The sequence below is a fragment of the Microcaecilia unicolor genome, chromosome 10 (genome assembly GCF_901765095.1).
Source record: "Microcaecilia unicolor chromosome 10, aMicUni1.1, whole genome shotgun sequence".
In the NCBI taxonomy this organism is placed as follows: Eukaryota; Metazoa; Chordata; class Amphibia; order Gymnophiona; family Siphonopidae; genus Microcaecilia; species Microcaecilia unicolor.
In genome coordinates, this window is record NC_044040.1 from 70,587,793 (window position 1) to 70,613,300 (window position 25,508).

General features: G+C 44.2%; 1 protein-coding gene across 3 annotated transcripts in view; it reads left to right on the forward strand.

Annotated features, from left to right (window-relative positions):
- The window catches only part of ANO6 (anoctamin 6), a 261,187-nt gene that overhangs the window by 199,992 nt on the left and 35,687 nt on the right, over positions 1 to 25,508 (forward strand). For all 3 annotated transcript variants that reach the window (XM_030216966.1, XM_030216968.1, XM_030216967.1), the window contains one exon: positions 17,672 to 17,769. In XM_030216966.1, coding sequence (XP_030072826.1) covers positions 17,672 to 17,769 — 98 coding nt within the window. The remainder of the gene's footprint in view (positions 1 to 17,671; positions 17,770 to 25,508) is intronic.

A 25,508-nucleotide genomic window follows, 5' to 3' on the forward strand; every position in this document is an offset into this window, starting at 1 on the left:
ACAGCTGCAAATTATGCCAAAACATTTCACAAGACCCCACAGTCATTCACAAAGGAAAAATATTCAACATAAAGGAATCCTTCACATGCTCATCTTCCAATGTAGTATATGTTATCCAGTGTAAAAAATGTGACGAACAATGCTATATTGGAGAAACAAGCCAGATGCTGAAGAAGAGATTTAACTTACATAGACATCATATGAAAAATGCCAGTGCCAACTGTGGGACAGCATCTCACAAAACCAGAACACTGTACTAATGGTTTTATGGTGAGAATACTTAAGGGAAACTTTAAAACAATACAGGAACACAAGACCTTTGACGTCAAAATGATTAAATATTTTGACACCCACCAGACAGGACTTAAGAAAGATCTGGGTTTTCTAGCCCATTATAAACCATGAAATTTCACTGCTTTGTCACTCTCTGATCACCATGCATATCTCCCTGGCCCCCATCCTCTCAGCCCTCTCTGTTTCTCACCTAGCCCACCCCTTCCTCATCCTTTCAGACCGTCACTGAAATAATTTGATGTTTCACTTATATATGCTGTTACTTATCAAAATTTGCTTATTTCTGATCTGACGAAGAAGGGCTACCTTCGAAAGCTAATCAAAAAATGTATTAAGTTAGTCCAATAAAAAAGGTATCATCTTATTTTCTTTCTATGTTTTATTTTATTCTATTTCTAATGACTGCATAAATAATAGGAAATATCCATACAAATCAAAGACAAAAAGACAATCACACAACAAATAAATCAGTAAAAAAGCATAAAATAAAAGACAGTAAATTAAAATTAAAACTTGTCGTCTTCAAACAGACCTACTAGCGGTCGGGGCTGTCTCAGAGCGGTGCCAAACTCTAGATTGAAAAAATGAGTTTTAAGAGATACTTTAAATCCTGGGAGGGAGAGTTCAGAACGAAATGAGGGGGCAAGATTGTACCACAGCTTAGAGGCCAGAAAAATGAAGGCAGCAGACCTAGTGGATTCGTACTGTGCAAAACGAGGTGAGAGAAGGACAAGGGCTCAGGCTGAGGTGTATGGAATGACAACAGAGGAAAGGTAAGGGGGACTACCAGAATGCAAAACTTTGTAAGTAAGAACCAAAATCTTAAACCAGGACTGAAAGGAAATAGGAAGACAGTGTAGTTGAAGAAACAAAGGAGTGACGTGATCATATGTCTTGATGTTAAGAAGCAGACGGGCATTTGAAAAAGAAATTGCCACCCCACCCAATCGAACACCTTTTTTGCATTCAGACTAATGATCAAGGCAGGAAGGTGTGCAGACTAACAATAGGACATAGCCAGAAGCACTTTGCAAATGCTAATAACCAACTTCCAACCCCTTACAAACCCCACCTTTGCTTCATCCATTACCCCAAAGAGGAGGACGGAGAGCTGATCCACCAACACCCATGACAAAATTTTGATATCCACATTAAGGAGAGAAATTGACCTATATGCATCAGGCCGTTCACCAAAGCAATCGGATTTGGTTATCAAATTAATAAGAACGAAATTAGCATGCTGTGGAAACTGTTGACATCCAGTAGCATTCTCATTGTAATCAAGCAGGGGATCCATCAGTCGAACTTGTAGTAGCTTATAAAATTGTCCCGAAAAACTATCAGGCCCTGGCACCTTGTGGGTTTTCAGACCTTTGATAGTGGTCTGAACTTCTTTGGTCTGTAAGGGAGCATGTAAGGTCTCATGCACATCAGGGGGCAAGGGGACATACCAGAAGTCTGGAGAAACTGATGAATTTCAGTGTCTGACACCTCAGGGCTTCCCTCATTGAACCTTTTAAAATAATCATAAAAGATCCCAGCAGTGTCTTCAGTCTTATGTATCTGACTAGCACTGTCTTTAAGAGCTGAGACCTCATGGGAGCCTCCCCTGATTTTCACTAGTTGAGCCAAGAGTTAACCAGATCTTTTACCATATCGATAAATCGATGTTTTCAAAAGAGCATCTGTCTGGAGGTGCGCTCATTCAAAAAAGTATGAAGGGCTACCTGTGTAGCTAACATAGCCTTCTTGTTGCATTTAGTGGGTTTACAAATATAGAATTGCTTTTCCTTCTTTAATTGGATTTCCAAATGAAATATCACCCAGGCTATTCTTTTATTTCGAGCACTGACATAGGAAATTATATCCTCCTGTATGACCGCTTGTATGGATTTACAGCCTGTCTCACTGACACAGACTACTCAATAATTACTGTGGATTCTTTTGGATTCGTATTAGGTAAATGAGACCTTTATTAGAGGAGCTAAATTCTATATTGATTAAGATATATATACAATGGTTAAGACATATACAATGATTAGCTATATACACACAATAATTAGCTATACAATCATTACATCACTGGTCTCTACATCTAAGCATTGCTAAGAGTTCTTAGACCAGGAAAAGAAGCAATAATACATACATACAACATCACTGGTCCTTACATCATCCAGGCTCTTAACATCAGCTGTGGGGGCCCATTACAGCGAAAGTGAGGAGCCTTTTTGACCAGGAACAGATCCTCTGCACAGTGCGTCCACTCACATATGAGCCCCCGATTTCACTGAAGGAAACTCCCCTTTTTATTAGGCTCAGAACTCATGTTCAGAGCTAAGGAAAATTACAGAATGCTTCTCTGTTTAGGTAAACAAGCCATACTGTGTGAACGTGGTCACATGTTTCCTAGTCCAGGTGGCCAGTCTGAACCCGAAAACAAGCTCCATCTTTCCCTTCACATAACAAATTAATTAGAGCTGTGTCTTATCTTCGGCATTCCAACTTGCTTTTGTATTTACAAGGAAAGTTACTTTCGGTCAAAGACAGAAGATTTCAGAGTTCATTATCGATCAAAGCAGGGTTGAAAAGCAATCCTTTACATCTTCCATTACACCGCTTTAACTGCAGACCAAAATAAAGCAAGCTGGTCAAAATGCTGAGAATTGTTGAGCATATAAAATTCCCACCTCTTCTGTAAATATCGATGAAAATCCAAATCTTGGCTCAAGTAGGCTGGAACCCCCCCCCCCCCCTCCTATTCTGTGCTAATAAGTCAAAGACTCCATCTCAACCCACAACAGAGCATGGTCAGACACCTCTCCAGGACCAATAACCACCCGAGAAATAGATGGGAAAAGAGAACAGCGGACAAAAATGTAATCCAAACATGACCAAGTGTCATAGGCCCTGGAGAGGTGTGTGAAATCCCCTTCCTCCGGGTGCAGTACTCACCATGTGTCAACTAAGTCTAACTCCTCAACAGAGAAATGGAGTGCTGCACTCCCCTTGCCCAAACTCCTCCCTGAACAGCGATCTAGAGTGGGATCCATGACTAAATTCATGTCTCCCACCACCATCAGGTCCTCATGTGTATATTGAGCACAAATATCCAAAACAGTTCGATAGAAGGACTTATCAAAAGGTGTAAGCCCATAGATTAAATGTGTCAGCAAGTAAAGTTTCCATACTTGCTAGCTGCTCTGATAGTTTGTCCAGGCAAGGATCTAAAGCACAGGCCACCACTTTAGTTATCTGTGCAAGTTGGGCCTCTGTAAATACAGACGGTTGCACACCATGTGCGTCAGCCATTTTCTTGGGCCACCATTGCCCTTCTCCTGATCCTGTTTATGTGCTGTACTGACCATAATATTGCCACTGCAAGATAGGAATTTCTCCATAAAGATGTGCACAGGCACTTGTCAGCTCTCCCGAACTATTAAAAGTGATGTATTTCGCCAAATTAGTAGCAAAGGAGGCGCGGGTTACCTGGAGCTCCTCAGACCTGCATCCTGCTAGCTCAATGCATCACGTGATCTTTTGTCAACACAAATTTTATAATGATTAAAGCTTCAGACTGCTGATAAAGGCATAAGCCGAAACACAGACCATGTTGAGTTCCCCTTCAAGCAAACCCTGTTGCTTACTTTTGATGTGCTGTCTTCAAGCTAATGCTGGTGTACATGAATAAAGGACTCGTGCTTTTATCCTGACACATCGCATTGGTCATTTCCACCCTCTTTTTTGCTTGCTGACCACTTGAGTGCAAGCCTGTATTGAAAGGTTCATCACTGTGCTGATTCATAAGACAGCTTTGGGCCCAGATTAGGTGAAGTTGGCCGGCAACAGGCCTGGCAGAGGGAAGGGAAAGGGGGAAGATGCTAGACATTGCAGTAGGGAGGGAAATAAAGATGAAATGCTGGACACCTTGGGGGTGCTAGTGAATTGGAGATGTTGAACACCTCAGGGGGAGCTAGGGAAGGGAAGAGGAGATGCTAGGTATGGAGGAATAGGGAAAGGAGGAGGAGATGCTGGACTATGGGGGGGTAGGTCTTTGATCCACCCCTGGGGAAGGGCATGGCTGAAGGTTCGCCAAAGGCATCATATAACCTTGGGCTGACCCTGCAAGTCAGACAAATCTGATTGATTTCTTTGCTTAGGTAGGAAATTAGTTCAAGGGCATGCATTGGATGTGATTTACTTTACAGTTCAGCAAAACCTTTTACTCTGTCATACACAGGAGACTCATTATTAAACGAGCAGTTTGGGGTGGTCCTCAAGGTGATAGACTAGGTTAGAAACTGTTTGAGTAATAAATACATGAAATTTACTCTGAGAAGGAAGGTGACTAATGGTGTGCCTAAAGGATTAGACCCGGGCAGGCTGTGTGATTGATCTTTGTAGAAGGATTAGAAGGAAAAACTTGCTGTTTGCAAATGACACTAACATCTGCAACAGAGCAGAGGGAATAGACAGAAAAGGAAGTGATCTAAGAAAGCTGAAGTACTTGGCAGTTAAAATTCAGTGTAAAAAAAAAGTGCAGAGGCTTGCATTTAGGGCTGCATAAATCCAAATGAGTGGTGAAGAACTGATTTGTATCAACAAGGAGAGGGAGCTCAGGGTGATTTCAAGTATTAAAAGTATTAAGAGAGATTGATAAAGGAGTGGACAGAGCCAGAGGAGTGTTTGGGAGCATTGTGAGAAGTACAGCCAGAAGAAAAGAAAGTTGATAATGGAGTCGATTTTCAAAGGATTTAGGTGACTAACTTTAGGAACTAGCCCCTATCTCTATAAACGCACAATTTTGACACTTACTATGCAAAGTTGCATGCACAAGTTATAAGTACATAAGTACATAAGTAATGCCATACTGGGAAAAGACCAAGGGTCCATCGAGCCCAGCATCTTGTCCACAACAGCGGCCAATCCAGGCCAAGGGCACCTGGCAAGCTTCCCAAACGTACAAACATTCTATACATGTTATTCCTGGGATTTTGGATTTTTCCAAGTCCGTTTAGTAGCGGTTTATGGACTTGTCCTTTAGGAAACCGTCCAACCCCTTTTTAAACTCTGCTAAGCTAACCGCCTTCACCACATTTTCCGGCAATGAATTCCAGAGTTTAATTACACGTTGGGTGAAGAAAAATTTTCTCCGATTTGTTTTAAATTTACTACACTGTAGTTTAATCGCATGCCCCCTAGTCCTAGTATTTTTGGAAAGCGTGAACAGACGCTTCACATCCACCTGTTCCACTCCACTCATTATTTTATATACCTCTATCATGTCTCCCCTCAGCCGTCTCTTCTCCAAGCTGAATAGCCCTAGCCTCCTTAGTCTTTCTTCATAGGGAAGTCGTCCCATCCCCGCTATCATTTTAGTCGCCCTTCGCTGCACCTTTTCCAATTCTACTATATCTTTTTTGAGATGCGGCAACCAGAATTGAACACAATACTCAAGGTGCGGTCGCACCATGGAGCAATACAACGGCATTATAACATCCTCACACCTGTTTTCCATACCTTTCCTAATAATACCCAACATTCTATTCGCTTTCCTAGTCGCAGCAGCACACTGAGCAGAAGGTTTCAGTGTGTTATCGACGACGACACCCAGATCCCTTTCTTGGTCCGTAACTCCTAACGTGGAACCTTGCATGACGTAGCTATAATTCGGGTTCTTTTTGCCCACATGCATCACCTTGCACTTGCTCACATTAAACGTCATCTGCCATTTAGCCGCCCAGTCTCCCAGTCTCGTAAGGTCCTCTTGTAATTTTTCACAATCCTGTCGTGAGTTAACGACTTTGAATAACTTTGTGTCATCAGCAAATTTAATTACCTTGCTAGTTACTCCCATCTCTAAATCATTTATAAATATATTAAAAAGCAGCGGTCCTAGCACAGACCCCTGAGGAACCCCACTAACTACCCTTCTCCATTGTGAATACTGCCCATTTAACCCCATTCTCTGTTTCCTATCCTTTAACCAGTTTTTAATCCACAATAGGACATTTCCTCCTATCCCATGACCCTCCAATTTCCTCTGTAGCCTTTCATGAGGTACCTTGTCAAACGCCTTTTGAAAATCCAGATACACAATATCAACCGGCTCCCCTTTGTCCACATGTTTGTTTACTCCTTCAAAGAATTGAAGTAAATAATGCCAGTCATGCGCATAACTTAATTGTTAAATTATCTGCTAATTGACATTAACAACCAATAATTGGCTATAATCAGTGTTAATTGGCACCAACAGGCATTAATTTGCAGTTACATGCATAACTGCCCTCAGTCAGTATGCTACAAATTGAGCATGTAAAATCCATAGCATGCAGCTGCAAGAGGGGCATGGACCTGGAAGGGGCATGGGCGGGTCAGGGGTGTGCCTAGCACTCATGTGCGCAGGCACTATCACGTATGCACCTAACTGAAAGCAGTTAGGCATGAGCATTTACCCCAGCCATTGAGCTAGCATAAGTGCTCACACCTAAAGTTAAGTGCGTAACTGCAGACTTACACTAGTTTCTGTAAAGGCAATTAACTTGAATAATTGCAGATGTAGAATTCGTGCTTAGCGTGCATCATCCCAGCGGCTACCTTTAGACAACCTGTAGAGAATTACTCCCTGGGTGGGTAAAAGAGGTGCCTATTGGAGCATTTTCTATAAAGGAAAGTTGACGCCTGTTTTCCTTTAGAGAGTACTAGCAAAGCAGGGCAAATTTGTGAGCAATCAGGGAAGGCGTTGAGGGGGGGGCAAACAGGGCAGTTGCCCTGGGACCCATAGCTCCTGGGGGCCCTGCGGTCCAGGCTTCTCTTCCCCTTCTCCCCACCAAAGTCCGTCTCCACCTCCCTTCCCGATCTTCTTTAAAAATGAATTTCCCTTCTCAGAGGGGTCCCGGCATGGTAGCCACTCTCACAAGCTGCCTGTGGCTGCCCCAAAGCTTTCCCTCTCGGTCGCAATCCGCCGGGTCCGACCCCCTATGACACAATTTCTTGTTTTCACCTGGGTGGATCACAGCAGAGAGGGAAAACTTTGGGACAGTTGGAGGCAGCTTATGAGGATGGCTGCCATGCCGGGGCCCCTCTGAGGAGGGAAATATACATTTTAAAGAAGATCACAAAGTGAGGGGAAGGGAGGGAGATGGCCTGTGGTGAGGAAAAGGGGAAGAGATGCCTGGACCGCATAGTAGCAATGTAGGTGGGGAGATGAGGGGGAGGGGGGATCAAGGGCCCCCACCATGTCTAAAACCAGCTCTGCGTGCATATTTAGTTACAACCAACTTATACCAGCCTTAGCTGGTATAAATGTTTGCACCTAGATTGTAAAAAAAAAAAAAAACACACGCTTAAATTTTAGTACTGTATTATTTACACTAACTCTGTACGCTGCTCATGTGAATACCCAGCTTCAAATTAAGGGGCCGCTTTACTAAGCTGCGGTATGCACTAATGCATGCTTACCACAAGTTAAAATCCACTACCTCGAGGAGCACCCAGGTGTCCCACGGTGAATTTCGGATCGGCGCATGCTTCCCATGTCCTAAAAAATACTTTTTATTTTTTAGGTTTGGGGGTGGAGAGTACAAATGCCCAGCGCTAATCGGTTAGTGCAGCTACATCGCCATTCACGAACCAATTAGCGTGGGAGCCCTTACAACCTAGAAAATAGGTGTCGGTAAGGACTCATGCGCTAATGACCACAAGCTAATGGGAAAATTAGCACATGGCCATTAATAGAGAAAATGGGATCATTTTACTGCCACATTAAAAGTGTCTTCAGCGTGTGGGAAAAAATATTATCTAAGCTGGCTGTTAAAATTAGATTAAATACCTTCAGTACAGTTTGCAGAGAAAAAGCATCTCTATCTTTCAGCATAAGATTAGTGGATGCAAGGAGGTTTTATGACAGGAGATGGTATGAGCCTGTCCAGCCCATTCTATGGACTGAAACCAGTGGGCGGAGCTTGCCGCCATATTGTATGACCCCCAAACGTTTGCAGACCGTATTTAAAACAATAGAAAACTTGTGAGCAGGGGCGTAGCTACGGGTGGGCCTGGGTGGGCCTAGGCCCGTCCAGTCTTGCTTCAGGCCCACCCAGAAGCGCTACACCCAAACCAATTCCCTCCACCCTCGCATGTCCGGCGCCTCTCTCTCCCCTCCCACAGTTCCGGCACCGTTACCTACGTGTCTTCCTTACCCACCCGCCATCCTTGCCGCGGACCTTGCTCTCTCTCTATGATCGCCGCCCAGCAGGAACTTCAAACAGCGCGTCAGCGCTGTGTCAGAGCCTTCCTCTCTGACGCATCTCACGCAACTTCCTGTTTATGCAGGCTGGGTGGGACGCGGCAGAGAGGAAGGCTCTGACACAGCACTGATGCGCTGTTTGAAGTTCCTGCTGGGCGGCGATCATAGAGAGAGAAGTTCCGCGGCAAGGATGGCGGGTGGGTAAGGAAGACACGGAGGTAGCGCCCTGGCGGTGCCGGAACTGTGGGAGGGGAGAGAGGCACTGGACATGGGGGTTGGAGGGGAGGGAAGGGGCCCTGGACATGTATGCTTGTGGGTGGGAGGTTGGAGAGAAGGGAGAGAGGTGCTGGGCATGTAAGGAGGTGCTGGAGAGAAGGGATAGAGGTGCTGGATATGTGGGTGGGAGGGAAGGGAAAGAGGTGCTGGATATGTGGGTGGGAGGGAAGGGAGAGGTGCTGGATATGTAGGAGGGAGAGAAGGGAGAGATGTGCTGGGTGAGGGTGTGGGAGGGAAGGGAGAGAGCTGCTGGATTTGTGGGGGAGGGCAGGCGGGAAGGGGGAGAGGTGCTGGGCATGCAAGGGAGGCTGCAGCAAAGGGAGAGAGGTGCTGGATATGTAGGGGAGGACTGGAGGGAAGAGGGAGAGATGTGGACCTGCAAGGGGGGCGAGAACAAAGGGAGAGAAGCACTGGACCTATGAGAGGGGGAAGGGTTAGTGTTAGAGGAAAGGGAGAAGGATGTTGGATCAAGGAGATAAAGGAATGGGGGGGGGGTCAAATGCTGAACCCACAGTGGAGAATGAACCAGATGCATAAGGGGGGGGGGAAGAGAGAAGGAAAGTTGCTGGTTAGAGAGGAAAGGTGTGTGGGAGGGAGAAAGGGGACATAGAGAGGTACAAAGAAACAGAAGGGATGAGCATTGGATGGGAGCATGGGGACAGGGACACAGATGAGATGCTGTATTGGGATGACATATGGGCACATAGGGGCAATGCCTGACATGGGGGTGGGGAGGGAGATATGGGAATAGAGATACAATGGACATGGGGGGGGTATGAGAATAGAGATATAATGGACACAGAGGGGAGATACCAGACAAGAGGGAGAATATGAACACAGATGGGAGATGCTGGGCATGGGGTACATGGGTGCACAAAGGAATGATAATGGATGCGGGGATATGAACACGGGAGATTCTGGATAAGGAAATATATGGACACAGAGATGGGAGATGGATGGTGGACATGGAGACAGAAGAAATGTCAATTGGACAGGAAAGACACAGGGAAGCAGAAACCAGAGACAGGGACCAATATGATATGAAAAATAAATGACCAGACAACAAAAAGGTACAAAAATTATTTTATTTCTATTTTGTGATTAGATTATGTCAGAGTTGGCATATGTCAGACATGGCTGGGGCCCAGGGAAGAAATCTAGGAGAGGACCCCAAAGCCCATTACCAGGCTGCACCTTCTTCAGCTTCTGGCAGGCTTGGGGCTCTCTCTGGCCAGAAAGCCAAGCACATTACCCTATTTGCACCCCCCCCCCCCCCCAAAAAAAAAAAAAAAAAACATCATCCCTGGCATGTGATACCTTTAAATTTTGCACAGGAGGAAATGCCTTTCTTTTTTGTTTCTCTAGTGTTGTACTACATACAAGGTCTGGTTTCTTGGGGTTTCAGTTTAATTTATATTTATAGAGTTTGTGGTCACTTATTCTGTATTTGGCTCTTGTGTTCTGTGTGCGTGGCCCCGAGGTATTCTGTCACCATGAAGTTTCTATGTAGCATTCTGTAGTAATTTGGCTTGTTCAGTTTTCTTGATAGAAGTATCAATATTTTAGAGCCGCTTTTCATAGGTAGAGGATCCTTGTTTTGGAAGTTAGTGCTGGCATGGTAGATTTGCTCTAGATTCTGAGTGACCTTTTGTTTGTAGATTTTTAAAAATTACTTTACAACATGTCTATTATTGAGATTACCAGAATTTCTTTGTATGGTGAGTTTTATGGGGAAATGTCCTTGCTGTGCTCTGCATCCATTACTGATGGAAGGCCAGGAGGTGCTCTGGATGCAGAATGTGTTTGGCGTTCAGTGTTTGGCTTTCAATACCATATGTGTGTTGGAGGACCTTGGCTCAATGGGGGCTGAAGAAGAGTGCAGTTCCTTGTACTTCCTTTAGCTCTCAATTAATTGGCCACTGAAGCCTGCACTGCTACCCTCGTTGAAGTAATGAGGAGTGAGGTAGAGGTGCAGCATGGGGTGGGGTAGGGGTAAAGCATGGGTGTATTAGGTGGCTGGGGTTTTTTTCTCTTTCAAAAAGTTGGCAACTCTAGTGCCCACCCATCCAACTTGTTGGCCCACCCAAAAATTGCCTTCTGGCTACGCCACTGCTTGTGAGGTTTATGACTGCCTATGTGTGTGGCTTTTTTATAAATTTGACAGCTTTTTTATTTATTTGAAAGCTTTCCATATGTATCCTGAGATTCTTTTCCTCTGGGGGAGGGGGTTGTGGTGCGTGAGTGTGTCTTGCCATGGGTGCTGGTGCTCCGAAGTGGCAGACTTGTTTTTGGAACCACAAGAGTTCCTACAACTCGGCCCTAAGGCTCAGGCAAAGCCAGGACTTTTCTTAAAGCTGCCCTCTGCAAATATCGAGCCTCGCATGACTCCAAAAACTAGTCTGCCGCTCTTGAGCACCCTCACCCACAGTGGTACTGCGGCTCACGGCCCAGGATTCTCCCTCCCCAGAGGTTAAAAATAACTTGGATTACATATGAGAAGCTTTCAAATAAGTATAAAAAAGTTGTCAAATTAAAAATACCAACAGCAAAAACAGAGAGGGTCCAAATGTACACAGAGCAAAGCAATTCACAAAAAAGCTCAAAAGGGCCCCAGAACTGGAACAATGATATAGACTTTAATGGACTGGACCCCCACATAGGCAGCCATAAACCTCACAAGTTTGCTATCATTTTCAATAGCATCTGCAAATGTGTGGGGTCACACAATATGGTTGCTGTGCGGGGGAGACGGCTTCAACTTTTTGATGTCATGTCATCTCCAGTCATAAAACCTCCTTGACTGGATGCACCCTTTATTGACAATAAATCACTGTCATCTCCATGATTCTGATTCAGGTCTAGAGATCTAACCAAAGGCAATCCTTCCCTGACTGTCCTAGAGGGAGACAGAGTATCCACAGACCAAGATTTGGAAATTGATTGCTGGATTGTTTAAACTTTGTTAACAAAATGAATTGCATTTCTTTCTGCAGTTAAACCAAGTTCTGGAATGCCTTCTAGGGAACAAGTGAATGTAGATAGGTGTCAAACTTGTGAGTTCTTGTTCCAAGTGGAGCACTGCTGAGCACGATAACGCCCCTGTATTCTGCTTGGAGGCCGAGCAACCCTGAGGTTCACCTGCGGTGACCACCGTTCCCCGGAGGTTGAGCCCCCAGGTGCGGGCGGCCAGCAGGACTTGTGCGGGAAACTGAGAAGAGGGGCGCTGAGGAACCCGCCGGAGGGGGGGCGGAAGGGAATGGTCCTGGTGCAAGCAATGTCTCATAGGCAGGCAACAGGCAAAGAGTAATCCAGGTACAAGCAGTGTTCAGCAGGCAGGCAGCAGGCAAAAGAGTAATCCAGGTACAAGCAATGTTCAACAGGCAGGCAGCAGGCGAGAGAGTAATCCATGTACAAGCAATGTTCAACAGGCAGGCAATCTGGGAAATCATCCAATACAAGAGCGCTTACCAAATAGAAGCCGAAGCAATGAAGCAGAGGAAGAGCCTCCCAGAAATAGTGCCAGCATCTGACGTCAGCAGGAACCAGCTGGGGAGGAGAGTGGTCATTGGGCCAATGGTAGTTAGGGAAAGGAGAGCAGGAGCCCGCCTGCGGAGGAGACCAATCCCCGCGGAGCAAGGAGACAGGGCCATGGCCCAGAGCGCCGGAAGAAGGACAGTGGTGTGCGCACGGCACTAGTGGGAACGGCGGGCAACGCCAGCAACATCGGTGCGAATACAGCGCTGCCAAAAGGAGCACTGGTCCATCACAGTGCCACCGAAAAGAATGTCGGACCCGCTACGGAGGTGAGGGGCGTGACAATAGGTTATGAAATAATGTAAATAAATATGTGGATTGAAATCTATCCTTTCTAATAATTTTGGAATAGTATTCTGTCTCTTTTAAATTAATCACTGTGTTAAATCAGCAGGGAAACGTGTTTTCCCCCAGTCTTTCAGCTTGCTGAACATATCTTCTCAGTGTACAAAGGCCAGCATGATAACATGAAGAACATTTGGACTCTTATCTAAAATCTTAGTCCATAATTAATTCCAGCAGTTTAACTGCTCATCAAAAGACAATGAGCCAAATTATATCAAATCTAGTTGAAAATGAGAGATCAGTAATGCAGGGTCGCTTACATAATTTATGGTTATCTTTGATACCATTTCTGGGGAGATCCATCATACCATTCATGGTAAAGTAACAAACTACCAGGCAGTGGACTTTTGGACAGATTATTAGGATGCAAGTAAATATTGTCTTTCTAATCATATCCAATGTATGACCACTAGAGTGGGTAGGGGTGGATACATATTGTTGAAAACCCAAGACTTATCTTTCACTGAGTTTAGTCACCCATTATAATCAGATTCTGATATTTAGAGGATCTGTCCACCAGAAACTCTTTGAGAGACTGGAGGAGTGGCCTAGTGGTTAGGGTGGTGGACTTTGGTCCTGAGGAACTGAGTTCAATTCCCACTTCAGGCACAGGCAGCTCCTTGTGACTCTGGGCAAGTCACTCAACCCTCCATTGCCTCATGTAAGCCGCATTGAGCCTGCCATGAGTGGGAAAGTGTGGGGTACAAATGTAACAAAATAAAAATAAAGAAGGAAGAGAAGCAGTACCTAGGTCTGGAGGAGTATAGACCAGGAGTACATTAAAGGCAGCTACCTTTATTAAAAGGGCCTCAGTTGGGTCACACTGAAGGAGTGAGACTTCTTCAATACGAAAAGGGCAGTTGTACAACTCAGGGCCACCGAGAGACAGAGCTGCCACCAACCCCTCCACTTGGGCCGCTGCTGCCACTCACCCAATTGGGCCGCTACCACCCCCCCCCCACACACACACACACACATACACACTTGGGCTGCTGCCACCGCCTCCCCTCCCCCACTCGGGCCACCGCTGCCCACCCCTTTACCTTCCTGCATCTGCTCCTCCATTGGTCTGTCACACTCCTGCTCCTGTGTTACGGGACTCGGGTTATCGCATACATGCATTCACCTGGGTCCCGACACACAGGAGTGGGAGAGAGACAGACTGAGGGAGCAGAACCTTCTGCCTGCCTCCGGAACCTTGCTGGTGCCAGGCCCCCCCTTCGGGGCTCAGCCTTGGGAATCTCGCCCCCCCCCCCCTCTCATCGGCCCTGATACAACTGGGTGCCCACATTTATATACTAGTGAGCACATAAATGTACAGAATACTAACACTTTTGTAAGTGTACACTTAGGTATGTAAGTGACAGCAGAGCAGCTAAGCGCTAATCTAAACTGCATGTGTTAAGTGGTATAGCATGTAAATGCAAGGGGACGTGAACATGGGTGAAATATGGGAGGCTCACAGTTAGGGCTACCACTTATGAATGCAACTTACAGAATACTGTCAGTTATGCGCTCCCCTTGCTGCATATGCACAATCACAGTTGCGCCAGGTCTATGGCACACCAATGCCAGGTTACGATAGTTTCTATAACAGAATCCAGTTGCCCAGATGCTGTTATAGAATAGACTCTCACCCAAGTGCAATCAGTGCAACCAAACTGAGGTGCCAACTTATAGAATTGCCCCCAAAGCATTTCTTTATAGAAAAGCATAACACTGCCCTCAATCTATTGTATTAGAGCTGCATCTGGCAGAACCATATCCTTAGAGCAAGCCTATTTTAAAATGGTCATATCAGCTTCCTTTAACCAGATCTCAGTGAGCCCAAAAGTATGAAATTGGTATTCATGTATAAGATCAGAATGTGCTTTAGATCTTAAGGGGTGGCCAGTCAACAAGCCAATGTAAAGAAGTAAAGAGAAGTATTCAAAGAATGAGTACTATTACCACTTCCAATATAATTTACAGGCAACAACTGTATGATGCGGAAAGGCAGCTCCAAAGGAAATGACCTAGACTACTCATTCCAGGCATTTTGCCCAATGCAGTTGAATAGGAAGACCCATCACAAGGGTGAAACAAAAAACAAAAGATGAAAGAATAATAGAAGTATTGTGTACTTCATCCACACAGGAAGGAGCGCACAAAGGAGTATGTATGAGGTCTGCCCAGAAGTAAGCAGGAGGTTATAGCGGAGGCACTACCTGGTTTGTGCCAAGTGGGCTAGTCTGAAGCTGGGGCAGCCTTGTACAATAAAACAAAATAAAATACTATTAAAATACAGAAATATTGGGTCTTGCAAAGACAACTTAATATAATATTGGAAATTATAAGCCATGGCTAACATGTATACAGCGCAGAAAAGGAACCAAAAGCTAAAGCAAATAGCAAAAGAAAGCACAAGGAGCCTTCAAGATGGGGGCATCTCAACTTTATTGATCAAACCCGACACGGTCCGTGTTTTGACGAAATATGCCTGCGTCAGTGGTCTATTGATGGTATCTAAATCCAAGAAAATCAGTCATATGATGGTAGGAAACACCCTAAGACAAATCTGCTGGTAATGTCAATCAATGACGCCAAACAAACACCGTGGGAACAAAACTAATTCTTTAAAATGAGTTTTGTTCCCACGCTGTTTCTTTGGCGCCATTAATTCAAGTTACCAGCAGATTTGTCTTTTTCAAGGCAAGGGTGTTTCGTACCATCGGATGACTGAATTTCTTGGATTTAGATATCATCAATAGACCCTGACTCAGGGTTTTGCCAAATCACCGATCGTGTCAGGTCTGATCAATAAAGTTGAGACACCCCATCTTGAAGGCTCCTTGTGCTTCCTTTGGCTATTAACATGTATACTGCCACACAAGTTTATAAAAGGCCTTTTCTGCATGTAAAACAGTCTTTTAATGGAAAAACCTTTGTGTAAAGGGCAGATTTCGTAAACCTGCATGTCCATGGGGAGCTGATGAAGGGACTGTCCTCCAAAACTCTAAGGGGCCTTTTTACCAAATTGCTGTAAAAAGTGGCCTTAGCACGTCCTTAGGCGGATCATTCCTGCTCGCTAAGGCCATTTTTAACAACAGGATAAAATTACCAATTTTTGTATTTTCCCTATTAATGGCTATGTGCTAATTTTCCCATTAGCACGTGGTCATTAGTGCATGAGCCTCTACTGCCTCCCATTATGTAGGCAGTAAGGGCTTATGTGCTAAGCATGCACAAATCATGTAGCTTCGCTAACCAATTAGGGCTAGGTTCTATATATCGTGCCTCGATTTCCACATGGAAATCAAAGCGTATTCTATAAAGTTCACTTTAATTTAGGCGTACATTGTAGAATATGCCAAGTGCTGCTCCACATGATTAAATTTAGGCACAGTCAATTATGCCAACTAAAACCTGGTGTAAATCCCGACACCTAAGTTAGACGCAGAGCGGATGTATTCTATAACAAAGCGCACAGATTTTAGAAACGACCCGCCCATTCCACTCCCATAACCATTCCTACTTTTCAACTATATGATGTTACAGAATACGTTTAGCAAGTAGTGCGCATAAATTCTCAATGCCAATTAATGCTGATAATTGCTTGTTAACATCCAATTATCAGCACTGATTAGCTTGTTAACTAATTAATTATGCACATTGTTATGAAATACACTTCAATTTCCACGTGGAAATCAAGGTGCGATAGATAGAATCACGAGGTTAGTGCAGAATATGCCCACTCTCTGCCCCTAGACCCTCCTCCAGCGCTAAAAAATACATGTTATTTTTTAGCATTTGAGTAGCGCGCACACATACAGAAATTACCACAGGATACCTGAGCGCGCCCCGCAGTAAGACTTTTTTTTGCTGCGGTAAGCACACATTAGTGCTTACCTCAGATTAGTAAAAGGACCCTTAAACTTTGTAAAATGATGTGGTTTGAATGTCATAGAAGCCTCAAAATCATCCCGCAAATTTCTTGACCTGCACTTCCCCAACTGCAAAGGACTAAAATACAAGACGATGCATGATACCACCTTCTCCTACATGAGCACGAAGTTATGGAACGCACTACCTAGAGACCTGAAGACAATCAACGAAACAACTATCTTTCGCAAATCCCTCAAGACATATTTCTTCAACAAAGCTTACAATGAAAACCCAGAACTGTACTAATCCACCTCTGAAAACCCATCGTCTAAGAAAACCCATCGTTTAATATTCCTACTAAATTCCTTCCTTCTTCTCTCTGCTTCTTCCCCTATTTAATCTCTGCACAACAATAATTGTACCTGACATCCAGGATTAACTGTGTATATCAAAACTATGTAAGCTACTTTGAGCCTTCAAATAGGTGGGATAAGGTGGAATGCAAATGCAATAAATAAATAAATAAAAATAAATAAGCACAATTACTTCCACATCTAAATGAGAAGTTAACCAGGAGTAATACCTGATTCAAAGCAGGTATAAATGCTGATGGGGAAGTTTTCTGTAGTATTCTTTTATTGCCATTCTAAAATATGGAGTACATATATGGTATAAGGATCACCCAGACTAAGCAGAGAACCTGCTTCTTATAAATCTTTGTATGCTACCACCAGTATGTTTATGTAGCACTTTTTCTAAAATAGCTGGAAAAGAAATATAGAGAGAGAGAGAGCATTATAGATATATAGATGCAAATATACACAGGAGCCTAAACTTTCAAAACTTTACTCAATTATCTATGCAATACTTACTTTTATGACAGTTGGATTTTGTTTTTTAGTGACAATTGCCTTTCGAAGGGCCAAAGAGAATTTGGGGTGTGTTTTCCCATAAGTTTATTCAATAGTACTTTTCTACCTCTATTTTTATTTTTACAAACTAAAAATAATTGAAACATCACAAATTACTGTTGTGCCTGGATAGAAGAAATATAATGATTCAGTAGTTTATGCTCGGTAAACATTCACTATATTCTTTGTTTCTCCATATGATAAGTGTGAGCCTGGTGGTTGCCTTCTGGAACTCACAACTCAGCTGACAATAATAATGGGAGGTAAAGCCATCTGGAATAACATCCAAGAAATCTTTCTGCCGTAAGTATGCTGAACTAATAATGCATAACAGCATGCATGAAATGATGTTCCTGATGATGCATTACAAAAACCCTCACGGGTAATTGAAGAGAAATACTGTGATTGTTAATTATTTATGGATTTCAGTGTTTATCAAATCCGGTCCTGGAGTACCCCTTGCGAGTCAGGTTTTCAGGATATCCACAATAAATATGCATGAAAGAGATTTGCATATAATGGAGGCAGTGTATGCAAATCAAGTTCATGCATATTCATTGTGGATATCCTGAAAACACTGCGACTGTTCCTGCTGCCTTTAAACACGCTGTGGTCACACCTCTCCTTAAGAAGCCTTCACTCGACCCTACTTGTCCCTCTAATTACCGACCCATCTCCCTCCTTCCTTTTCTCTCCAAATTACTTGAGCGTGCTGTTCACTGCCGCTGCCTTGATTTTCTCTCCTCACATGCTATTCTTGACCCACTACAATCTGGTTTTCTCCCTCTCCACTCAACCGAAACTGCGCTTACTAAAGTCTCCAATGACCTATTACTGGCTAAATCCAGAGGTCAATATTCCATCCTCATTCTTCTTGATCTTTCCGCTGCTTTTGACACTGTCGATCACAGCATACTTCTCGATACCCTGTCCTCACTTGGATTCCAGGGCTCTGTCCTTTCCTGGTTCTCTTCCTACCTCTCCCTCCGCACCTTTAGTGTTCACTCTGGTGGATCCTCTTCTACTTCTATCCCTCTGCCTGTCGGCATACCTCAGAGTTCTGTTCTTGGTCCCCTCCTCTTTTCTATCTACACTTCTTCCCTTGGTTCATTAATCTCATCCCATGGCTTTTCCTACCATCTCTATGCTGATGACTCCCAAATCTACCTTTCTACCCCTGATATCTCACCTTGCATCCAAACCAAAGTTTCAGCGTGCTTGTCTGACATTGCTGTCTGGATGTCTCAATGCCACTTGAAATTAAATATGACCAAAACCAAGCTTCTCATTTTCCCCCCCAAACCCACCTCCCCGCTCCCCCCGTTTTCTATTTCTGTTGATGGCTCTCTTATTCTCCCTGTCTCCTCAGCTCGAAACCTTGGGGTCATCTTTGACTTTTCTCTCTCCTTCTCTGCTCATATCCAGCAGATTGCCAAGACCTGTCGTTTCTTTCTTTACAACATCTGTAAAATCCGCCCCTTTCTTTCCGAGCACTCTACCAAAACCCTCATCCACACCCTTGTCACCTCTCGTTTAGACTACTGCAATCTGCTTCTTGCTGGCCTCCCACTTAGTCACCTCTCCTCCCTCCAGTCGGTTCAAAACTCTGCTGCCCGTCTCGTCTTCCGCCAGGGTCGCTTTACTCATACTACCCCTCTCCTCAAGACCCTTCACTGGCTCCCTATCCGTTTTCGCATCCTGTTCAAACTTCTTCTACTAACCTATAAATGTACTCACTCTGCTGCTCCCCAGTATCTCTCCACACTCGTCCTTCCCTACACCCCTTCCCGTGCACTCCGCTCCATGGATAAATCCTTCTTATCTGTTCCCTTCTCCACTACTGCCAACTCCAGACTTCGCGCCTTCTGTCTTGCTGCACCCTACACCTGGAATAAACTTCCTGAGCCCCTACGTCTTGCCCCATCCTTGGCCACCTTTAAATCTAGACTGAAAGCCCACCTCTTTAACATTGCTTTTGACTCGTAACCACTTGTAACCACTCGCCTCCACCTACCCTCCTCTCTTCCTTCCCGTTCACATTAATTGATTTGATTTGCTTACTTTATTTATTTTTTGTCTATTAGACTGTAAGCTCTTTGAGCAGGGACTGTCTTTCTTCTATGTTTGTGCAGCGCTGCGTATGCCTTGTAGCGCTATAGAAATGCTAAATAGTAGTAGTAGTAGTAGTGGCAAGGGGGGGTACTCCAGAAATGGACTTGGGAAACGCTGGTCTATTATAATAATAATTAGTTGCTATCTGCTGGAAAACACACAGACATCTTATGACAATGAGTGGTACTGCAGTCTGTAATGGAAAAAACTGACATCAAGGGCCAGATTCAGTAAATGGTGCCAAAAATTAGATGCTGAGAAAAAACTAAGCTCAACGCCATTCTATAAAGGGAGCTCCAGGCTGAGTGCTTGTTGTAGAATAATGTCTAGTCAGGATTCCCATACCCATCTTTGGATGCAAAGTCTTACACTGGTTGGGCGCGTATCCTGGAATTCTGTAGCACTGAGTGTATTTTTTGTGAATGCCCCTGACCCACCAGTGCCCCTCCCCTTTTTGGGTTATGTGCAAGACAATGTGGCCACAGATCTTTATAGAACTGCATGCAGCCAGATCCACGAGCGAATCCAAATTAGTGCCAATTAACTCTAATTGATTGTTAACAGCTTTTTATGTAATTTATTTGCACATGGATCTCAGAACCATGCATAACTTTGGGCACCATTTATAGAATCCAGGGGAACTTTTCCTGGACTTTTCCTCCAGGAACCTGTCCAAACAAATTTTTAAACCTTAATAAACTAATTGCTGTTACCACATCCTCTGGCAATGAGTTCCAGAGTGTAACTATCCCCCCATACAAAAACAAATACCTGGTGGTCCAGCAGGACCCTAGTTGTAGCCCCCCCCCCAAGCCACCCAACCAACCCCCCATATGTTAAGACAGGAGGAGGAGGGAGTAGCACCATATTTGAGGGGGGTAGGGGAGTCTGGAGGTCCACCAGACCAGCCAATCCTGTGCCAGTGACTGGGTGGGCGTCCGTGGGCCTGGGGTTGGTTGGGGACCTGAGGGCCACTAGGCTACCAGGGCAGAGGGCCTTAGCCATTGGAGGGTGGGGGATCTGGGGGTCCACTGGACTCCCAGGACTGATGGTGGCAGCCCGGGCTGACAGTGGCATCCCGAGCTGCCTAGCTTGAAGGAGGGGAAGGAAGAGAGAAGCCAAAATCCTAACGCCGGCTCTGAGCTGGTGTAGGGTTAAGGTGGTATTCTGCCCATACAATAAGAGCGCAGTGCTCTGATCATACGGGCGGAATACCTCAGAGCTCATTTAAATATCATTTAAATGAACTCTGCAGTATTCCCCAGCTTGCTTGTTGTTTGCCACACCAGAATCCCTCTGATCATTCTCCACTGGTAAATACGGACGCTAGTGGTCTCTAGTTCCGGCATTTACCTTTGATCCTCAAAGCATGAGTAACTATGATTTTGGATTATTCTCATTGTGCATCAGTTTGCATTTATCCACATTAAATTTCATCTACCATTTGGATGCCCAGTCTTTCAATTTCCTAAGAACCTCCTGCAAGTTTTCACAGTCCGCATGTCTTTTGACAACTTTGAGTGGATTTGTGACATCTGCAAATTTAATCACTTCACTTGTCGTTCCCATTTCCAAATCATTTTATAAATATGTTAAATAGCACTGGTCCCATTACAGATCCCTGAGGCACTCTACTATTCACTGTCCTCCACTGAGAGAATTGGCCATTTAACCCTACCCTCTGTTTTCTAGCCATCAAATAATTCTAATTCACAACAGAACATTGCCTCCTATTCCATGATTTTTTAATTTTCTCAGGAGTCTGTCATGAGGAACTTTGTCAAAAGCGTTCTGAAAATCTAGATATTCTACATCAACCTTCATAGGCGTAGTTTGACTGTTTCATTTGGGGGGCAAAGGGTGGGGCGGAGCATATTAGCATATTCATTTGCATATATATATATGCAAATGAATATGCTAATATGGAGGAAGGAAGGAAGGGAAAAAGTGCAAAAACTCTGCATGCTTTAAGCTTCTTAAGAATTTGACATTTGAAGTTCTGTTCAAAACAATGGGTCTTATTCATAAAGGGTTTTTCCTATTCAGTACTTAAAGAAAAATCGCCTTATTAAGCAGACCAACAGGCATGTTCCAAGGGTGTTGCCTATGACAGAAGGATTAATAATTTATTTCAAACTAATTAAAGCTAACAAGGGTTAGTTAACACGAGAAGCATCACTGCAGTACTTGACACCTTCAGTGATCAATGTACAAGCCCATGGGAAAGATATCACCCCTCTCCTCAAGTCTCTTCACTGGCTTCCGATTAGGCACCACATACAGTTCAAGCTTCTCCTACTAACCTACAAATGCACTCGATCTGCAGCCCCTCCCTACCCTCATCTCCCCCTACGTTCCTACCCGTAGCCTCCGCTCTCAAGACAAATCCCTCCTTTCAGTACCCTTCTCCACCACCGCCAACTCCAGGCTCCGCCCTTTCTGCCTCGCCTCACCCCATGCTTGGAATAAACTCCCTGAGACCATTCGCCAGGCCCCCTCCCTGCCCATCTTCAAATCCTTACTCAAAGCCCATCTCTTCAATGTCGCCTTTAACCCATTAACATTCCAAAAAATAACCAAATATTGATCATCTAAATAACCCTTGAGCATTCTGAGACAAAATAAATAATCCTATCTGCAATACATATAAAAATAACACTACAACATCCCAAGGAAAAAACAGGATCAACCTCCCCTCCTAAACCAAAAAGTGCAGTAAAACAAAACAAAACCCTGCACATAAGTGACACTGAGATGTGGTGGGGGGGGGGGGGGGGGGGGGGGGGGGAAGGGATGAAAAAAGAGCTCTTTATCATCCTCTGTCCCCAACAATCAGAGTCTAAAGGGTTTATCCAGGCAGGAGAGGTTAAAGCCCGCTGAGCTAGCCATAAGCCATCCACCAATATTCGGTGGCACTTCAGAAGGTAGAACTGCTGAATATTGCCTCTGACCTCGGCACTATCTGGTTAGTACAGAGGCAGTCCAGAGGAGGAGTTGGGGAAGGGTCGGTAGCTAACCAGGCAATGGCAGTAATTCTTCCCGCTACCAGGTTTGCTAACTGGTTAAAGTTAGGACAGCAAAAACAAGCAGATAGCTGAATATCAGCGGAGTTTGTGACTGCTTCTACTAACAAAGCCCATTCCCAAAAGAGCTCCCCCAAGAGCTTTTCCCTTCTAGAACCCCTCCTGACCTCCCCCCACAAATGATCATTGCTCTCCTGACTCCCCCCTACACTAATTCATCCAGCGGTTGTAAGTGTTTGAAACAATGTTCACCACACCACCACACCAGCTAAGCTAAATAATGACTGCAGTATATATATAAAATAAATGTCAGAATCTACAAGACCATACTCCCATTGCAATCACCTAGAGAAAAAAAAGAGGGAAGATGAAGAGAAGGGAAAAGAGTAGGGATAGGGATCCAGAAAGCTCACAGAGTGAATGGTGACGGCTGGCTGCGCGGGGGAGGACTCGGAGTGGAAAGGAAACATTGATTTACCAGTCAGAAGATGGCTTCGCGGTGCCGGCGCCTTCCCCTTCTGGCCTTCTTCCTTCCTAGTGCTGGCCTGGCGCTCACTGGTGCAAAGAACAGAGCGGTGAACGTAAACTCCTGGCGTAGTAAAAGCAACAAACAGGAGGAAGCACCGACTCCGTCCTTCGCTTCCCTGCCCTCTCAGTGTCACGCCTTCCTCTGATATCATTTCCTTTGGGGCGGAACGCTGAGGGCAGGGAAGCGAAGGATGGAGTCGGAGCAGCCTGTTTGGTGCTTTTATTACTGGCGCACCCGCGACTTCCAGTAAGACAAGTTTGGGGGGGCAATGCCCCCCCCTCGCCCCCCCCCCCAGTCTATGCCCATGTCAACCTTTATGCTCAGTGTGCAATGGCGGCCAAAAAAGCAAACAGGATGCTAGGAATTATTAGGAAAGGGATGGTGAATAAGACCAAAAAATACTATAATACTGTATCGCTCCATGGTGCGACCGCACCTTGAGTATTACGTTCAGTTCTGCTCGCTGTATCTCAAAAAGATATAGCAGAATTAGAAAAGGTTCAAAGAAGAGCGACCAAAATGATAAAGGGGATGGAATGCCTCTCGTACGAGGAAAGGCTAAAGCGGTTAGGGCTCTTCAGCTTGTAAAAGAGACAGATGAGGGGAGATATGATTGAGGTCTACAAAGTAGAGTAGAAGTAAATCAATTTTTTACTCATTCCAAAAGTACAAAGACTAGGGGACACTCAAGGAAGTTACATGGAAATACTTTTAAAATAAATAGGAGGAAATATTTTTTCACTCAATGAATAGTTAAGCTCTGGAACTCTTTGCCGGAGGATGTGGTAACAGCGGTTATCATATCTGGGTTTAAAAAAGGTTTGGACAAGATCTTGGAAGAAATGTCCATAGTCTGCTATTGAGACAGAAATGGGGAAGCAACTGCTTGCCCTGGGATTTGTAGTATCAAATGTTGCTACAATTTGGGATTCTGCCAGGTACTTGTGACCTGGCTTGGCCACTGAGCTAGATGGACCACTGGTCTGACCCAGTAATGGCTATTCTTATGTTCTTATGTTCACATGTTTATTCACACCTTAAAACAAATGAAGCAGGTTGGTGAGGCAAGACTTCCCTTGGCTGAGCCCATGCTGATTCTGTCCCATTAAACATGTTTGTCTGTGTGCTCCGTAATTTTATTCTTTATAATAATTTCCATTATTTTGCCCGGCACTGAAGTCAGGAATCTTTCCTGCCCTTAAGGTCATATGGATAGGGTCATGTGCTGGGGAGGACCTAAATTGGTTTTGTGGGTACATAAGGGAATGTGTAGCTTTTTCAACTTTGTCATTGGAAGCAGGTCCAGGACCAATCATTTTTCTTTTGATTTTTCTTTTGTTTGTTTGTTTGTTTTTTAATTTTGGGTTATTTGTTTCATTTTGGTTAAAAAAAATAAATGGCATTTTTAAAAAACAAAAGAAAAAAGGTTAGTGTGCCTACAGCACAGCTTAGTAAACAGGGCCCTAAGTGCTTTGAAAATACGCCTCCACAAAAGTGAAGGGATGTACTGTGATGTGTTGTCAATGAAAAAATAAATGAATTCTTTAAGGAAGGTCTCAAAGCTGAAACTGAGTAGGGATCATGCAAAATATCTGGAATCACTATGGGGGTACAGGTGTGTACAGTGGAGATGTTATGAATGAATGGTATCCTATAGGAAAGGTCTCATATCTAAATCTGACTTGAGGCCATGCGGAGTTAAAGTCTTGAATTAAATTTCTGTTCTTCTGTCAGGAGTAGCTTATTGATATCTCCACCTCTCCATGATGTCTTCAAAACTTTGTAAACAAAGAATTTTAAGTCATCAATAGTATAGTTAGATGAACGCCAGTGGTTTACCAGAGGTGCAGTAGCAGTGTTCCAGCTAATGCAGCTTATATGCTCGATTATCCATGTCTTGACTAGGCGTTTGGTCTTACCCACATACAGTAGGTTGTATGGGTATCTGATAATTGTTGGCCTTTGGCTATTTGTGTGGTGAAATTGGTGTACCAGTGCACAAGGAGATAAAGTTATTGGGTGTGATTTTGGAATCCCAGCTTTTGACGAAAGATCAAATTGTACATGTGGTTCAGTCAGCCTTTCATCAGCTGTGGATGTTGTTTCATTTAAAACCTAGATTATGTACAGTTAAGTTTCAGAGTGTTATTTAAGTGATGGGTTTGTCAAAAATAGATTACTGCAACTCTCTTTATTTGGGTGTTCCAGAGTATAGGCTTAAAGTGTTACATATAGTATAGAATGCAGCTGCTAGATTGGTTGCTGGCATCTCTAAATTTGAACCTATAATACCAGTGTTGAAACAACTTCATTGGTTGCCTGTGCAAAGTTTTGACGATATCAAGTGGTTCATGGTAAAATGCCTTGGTATTTTGGTC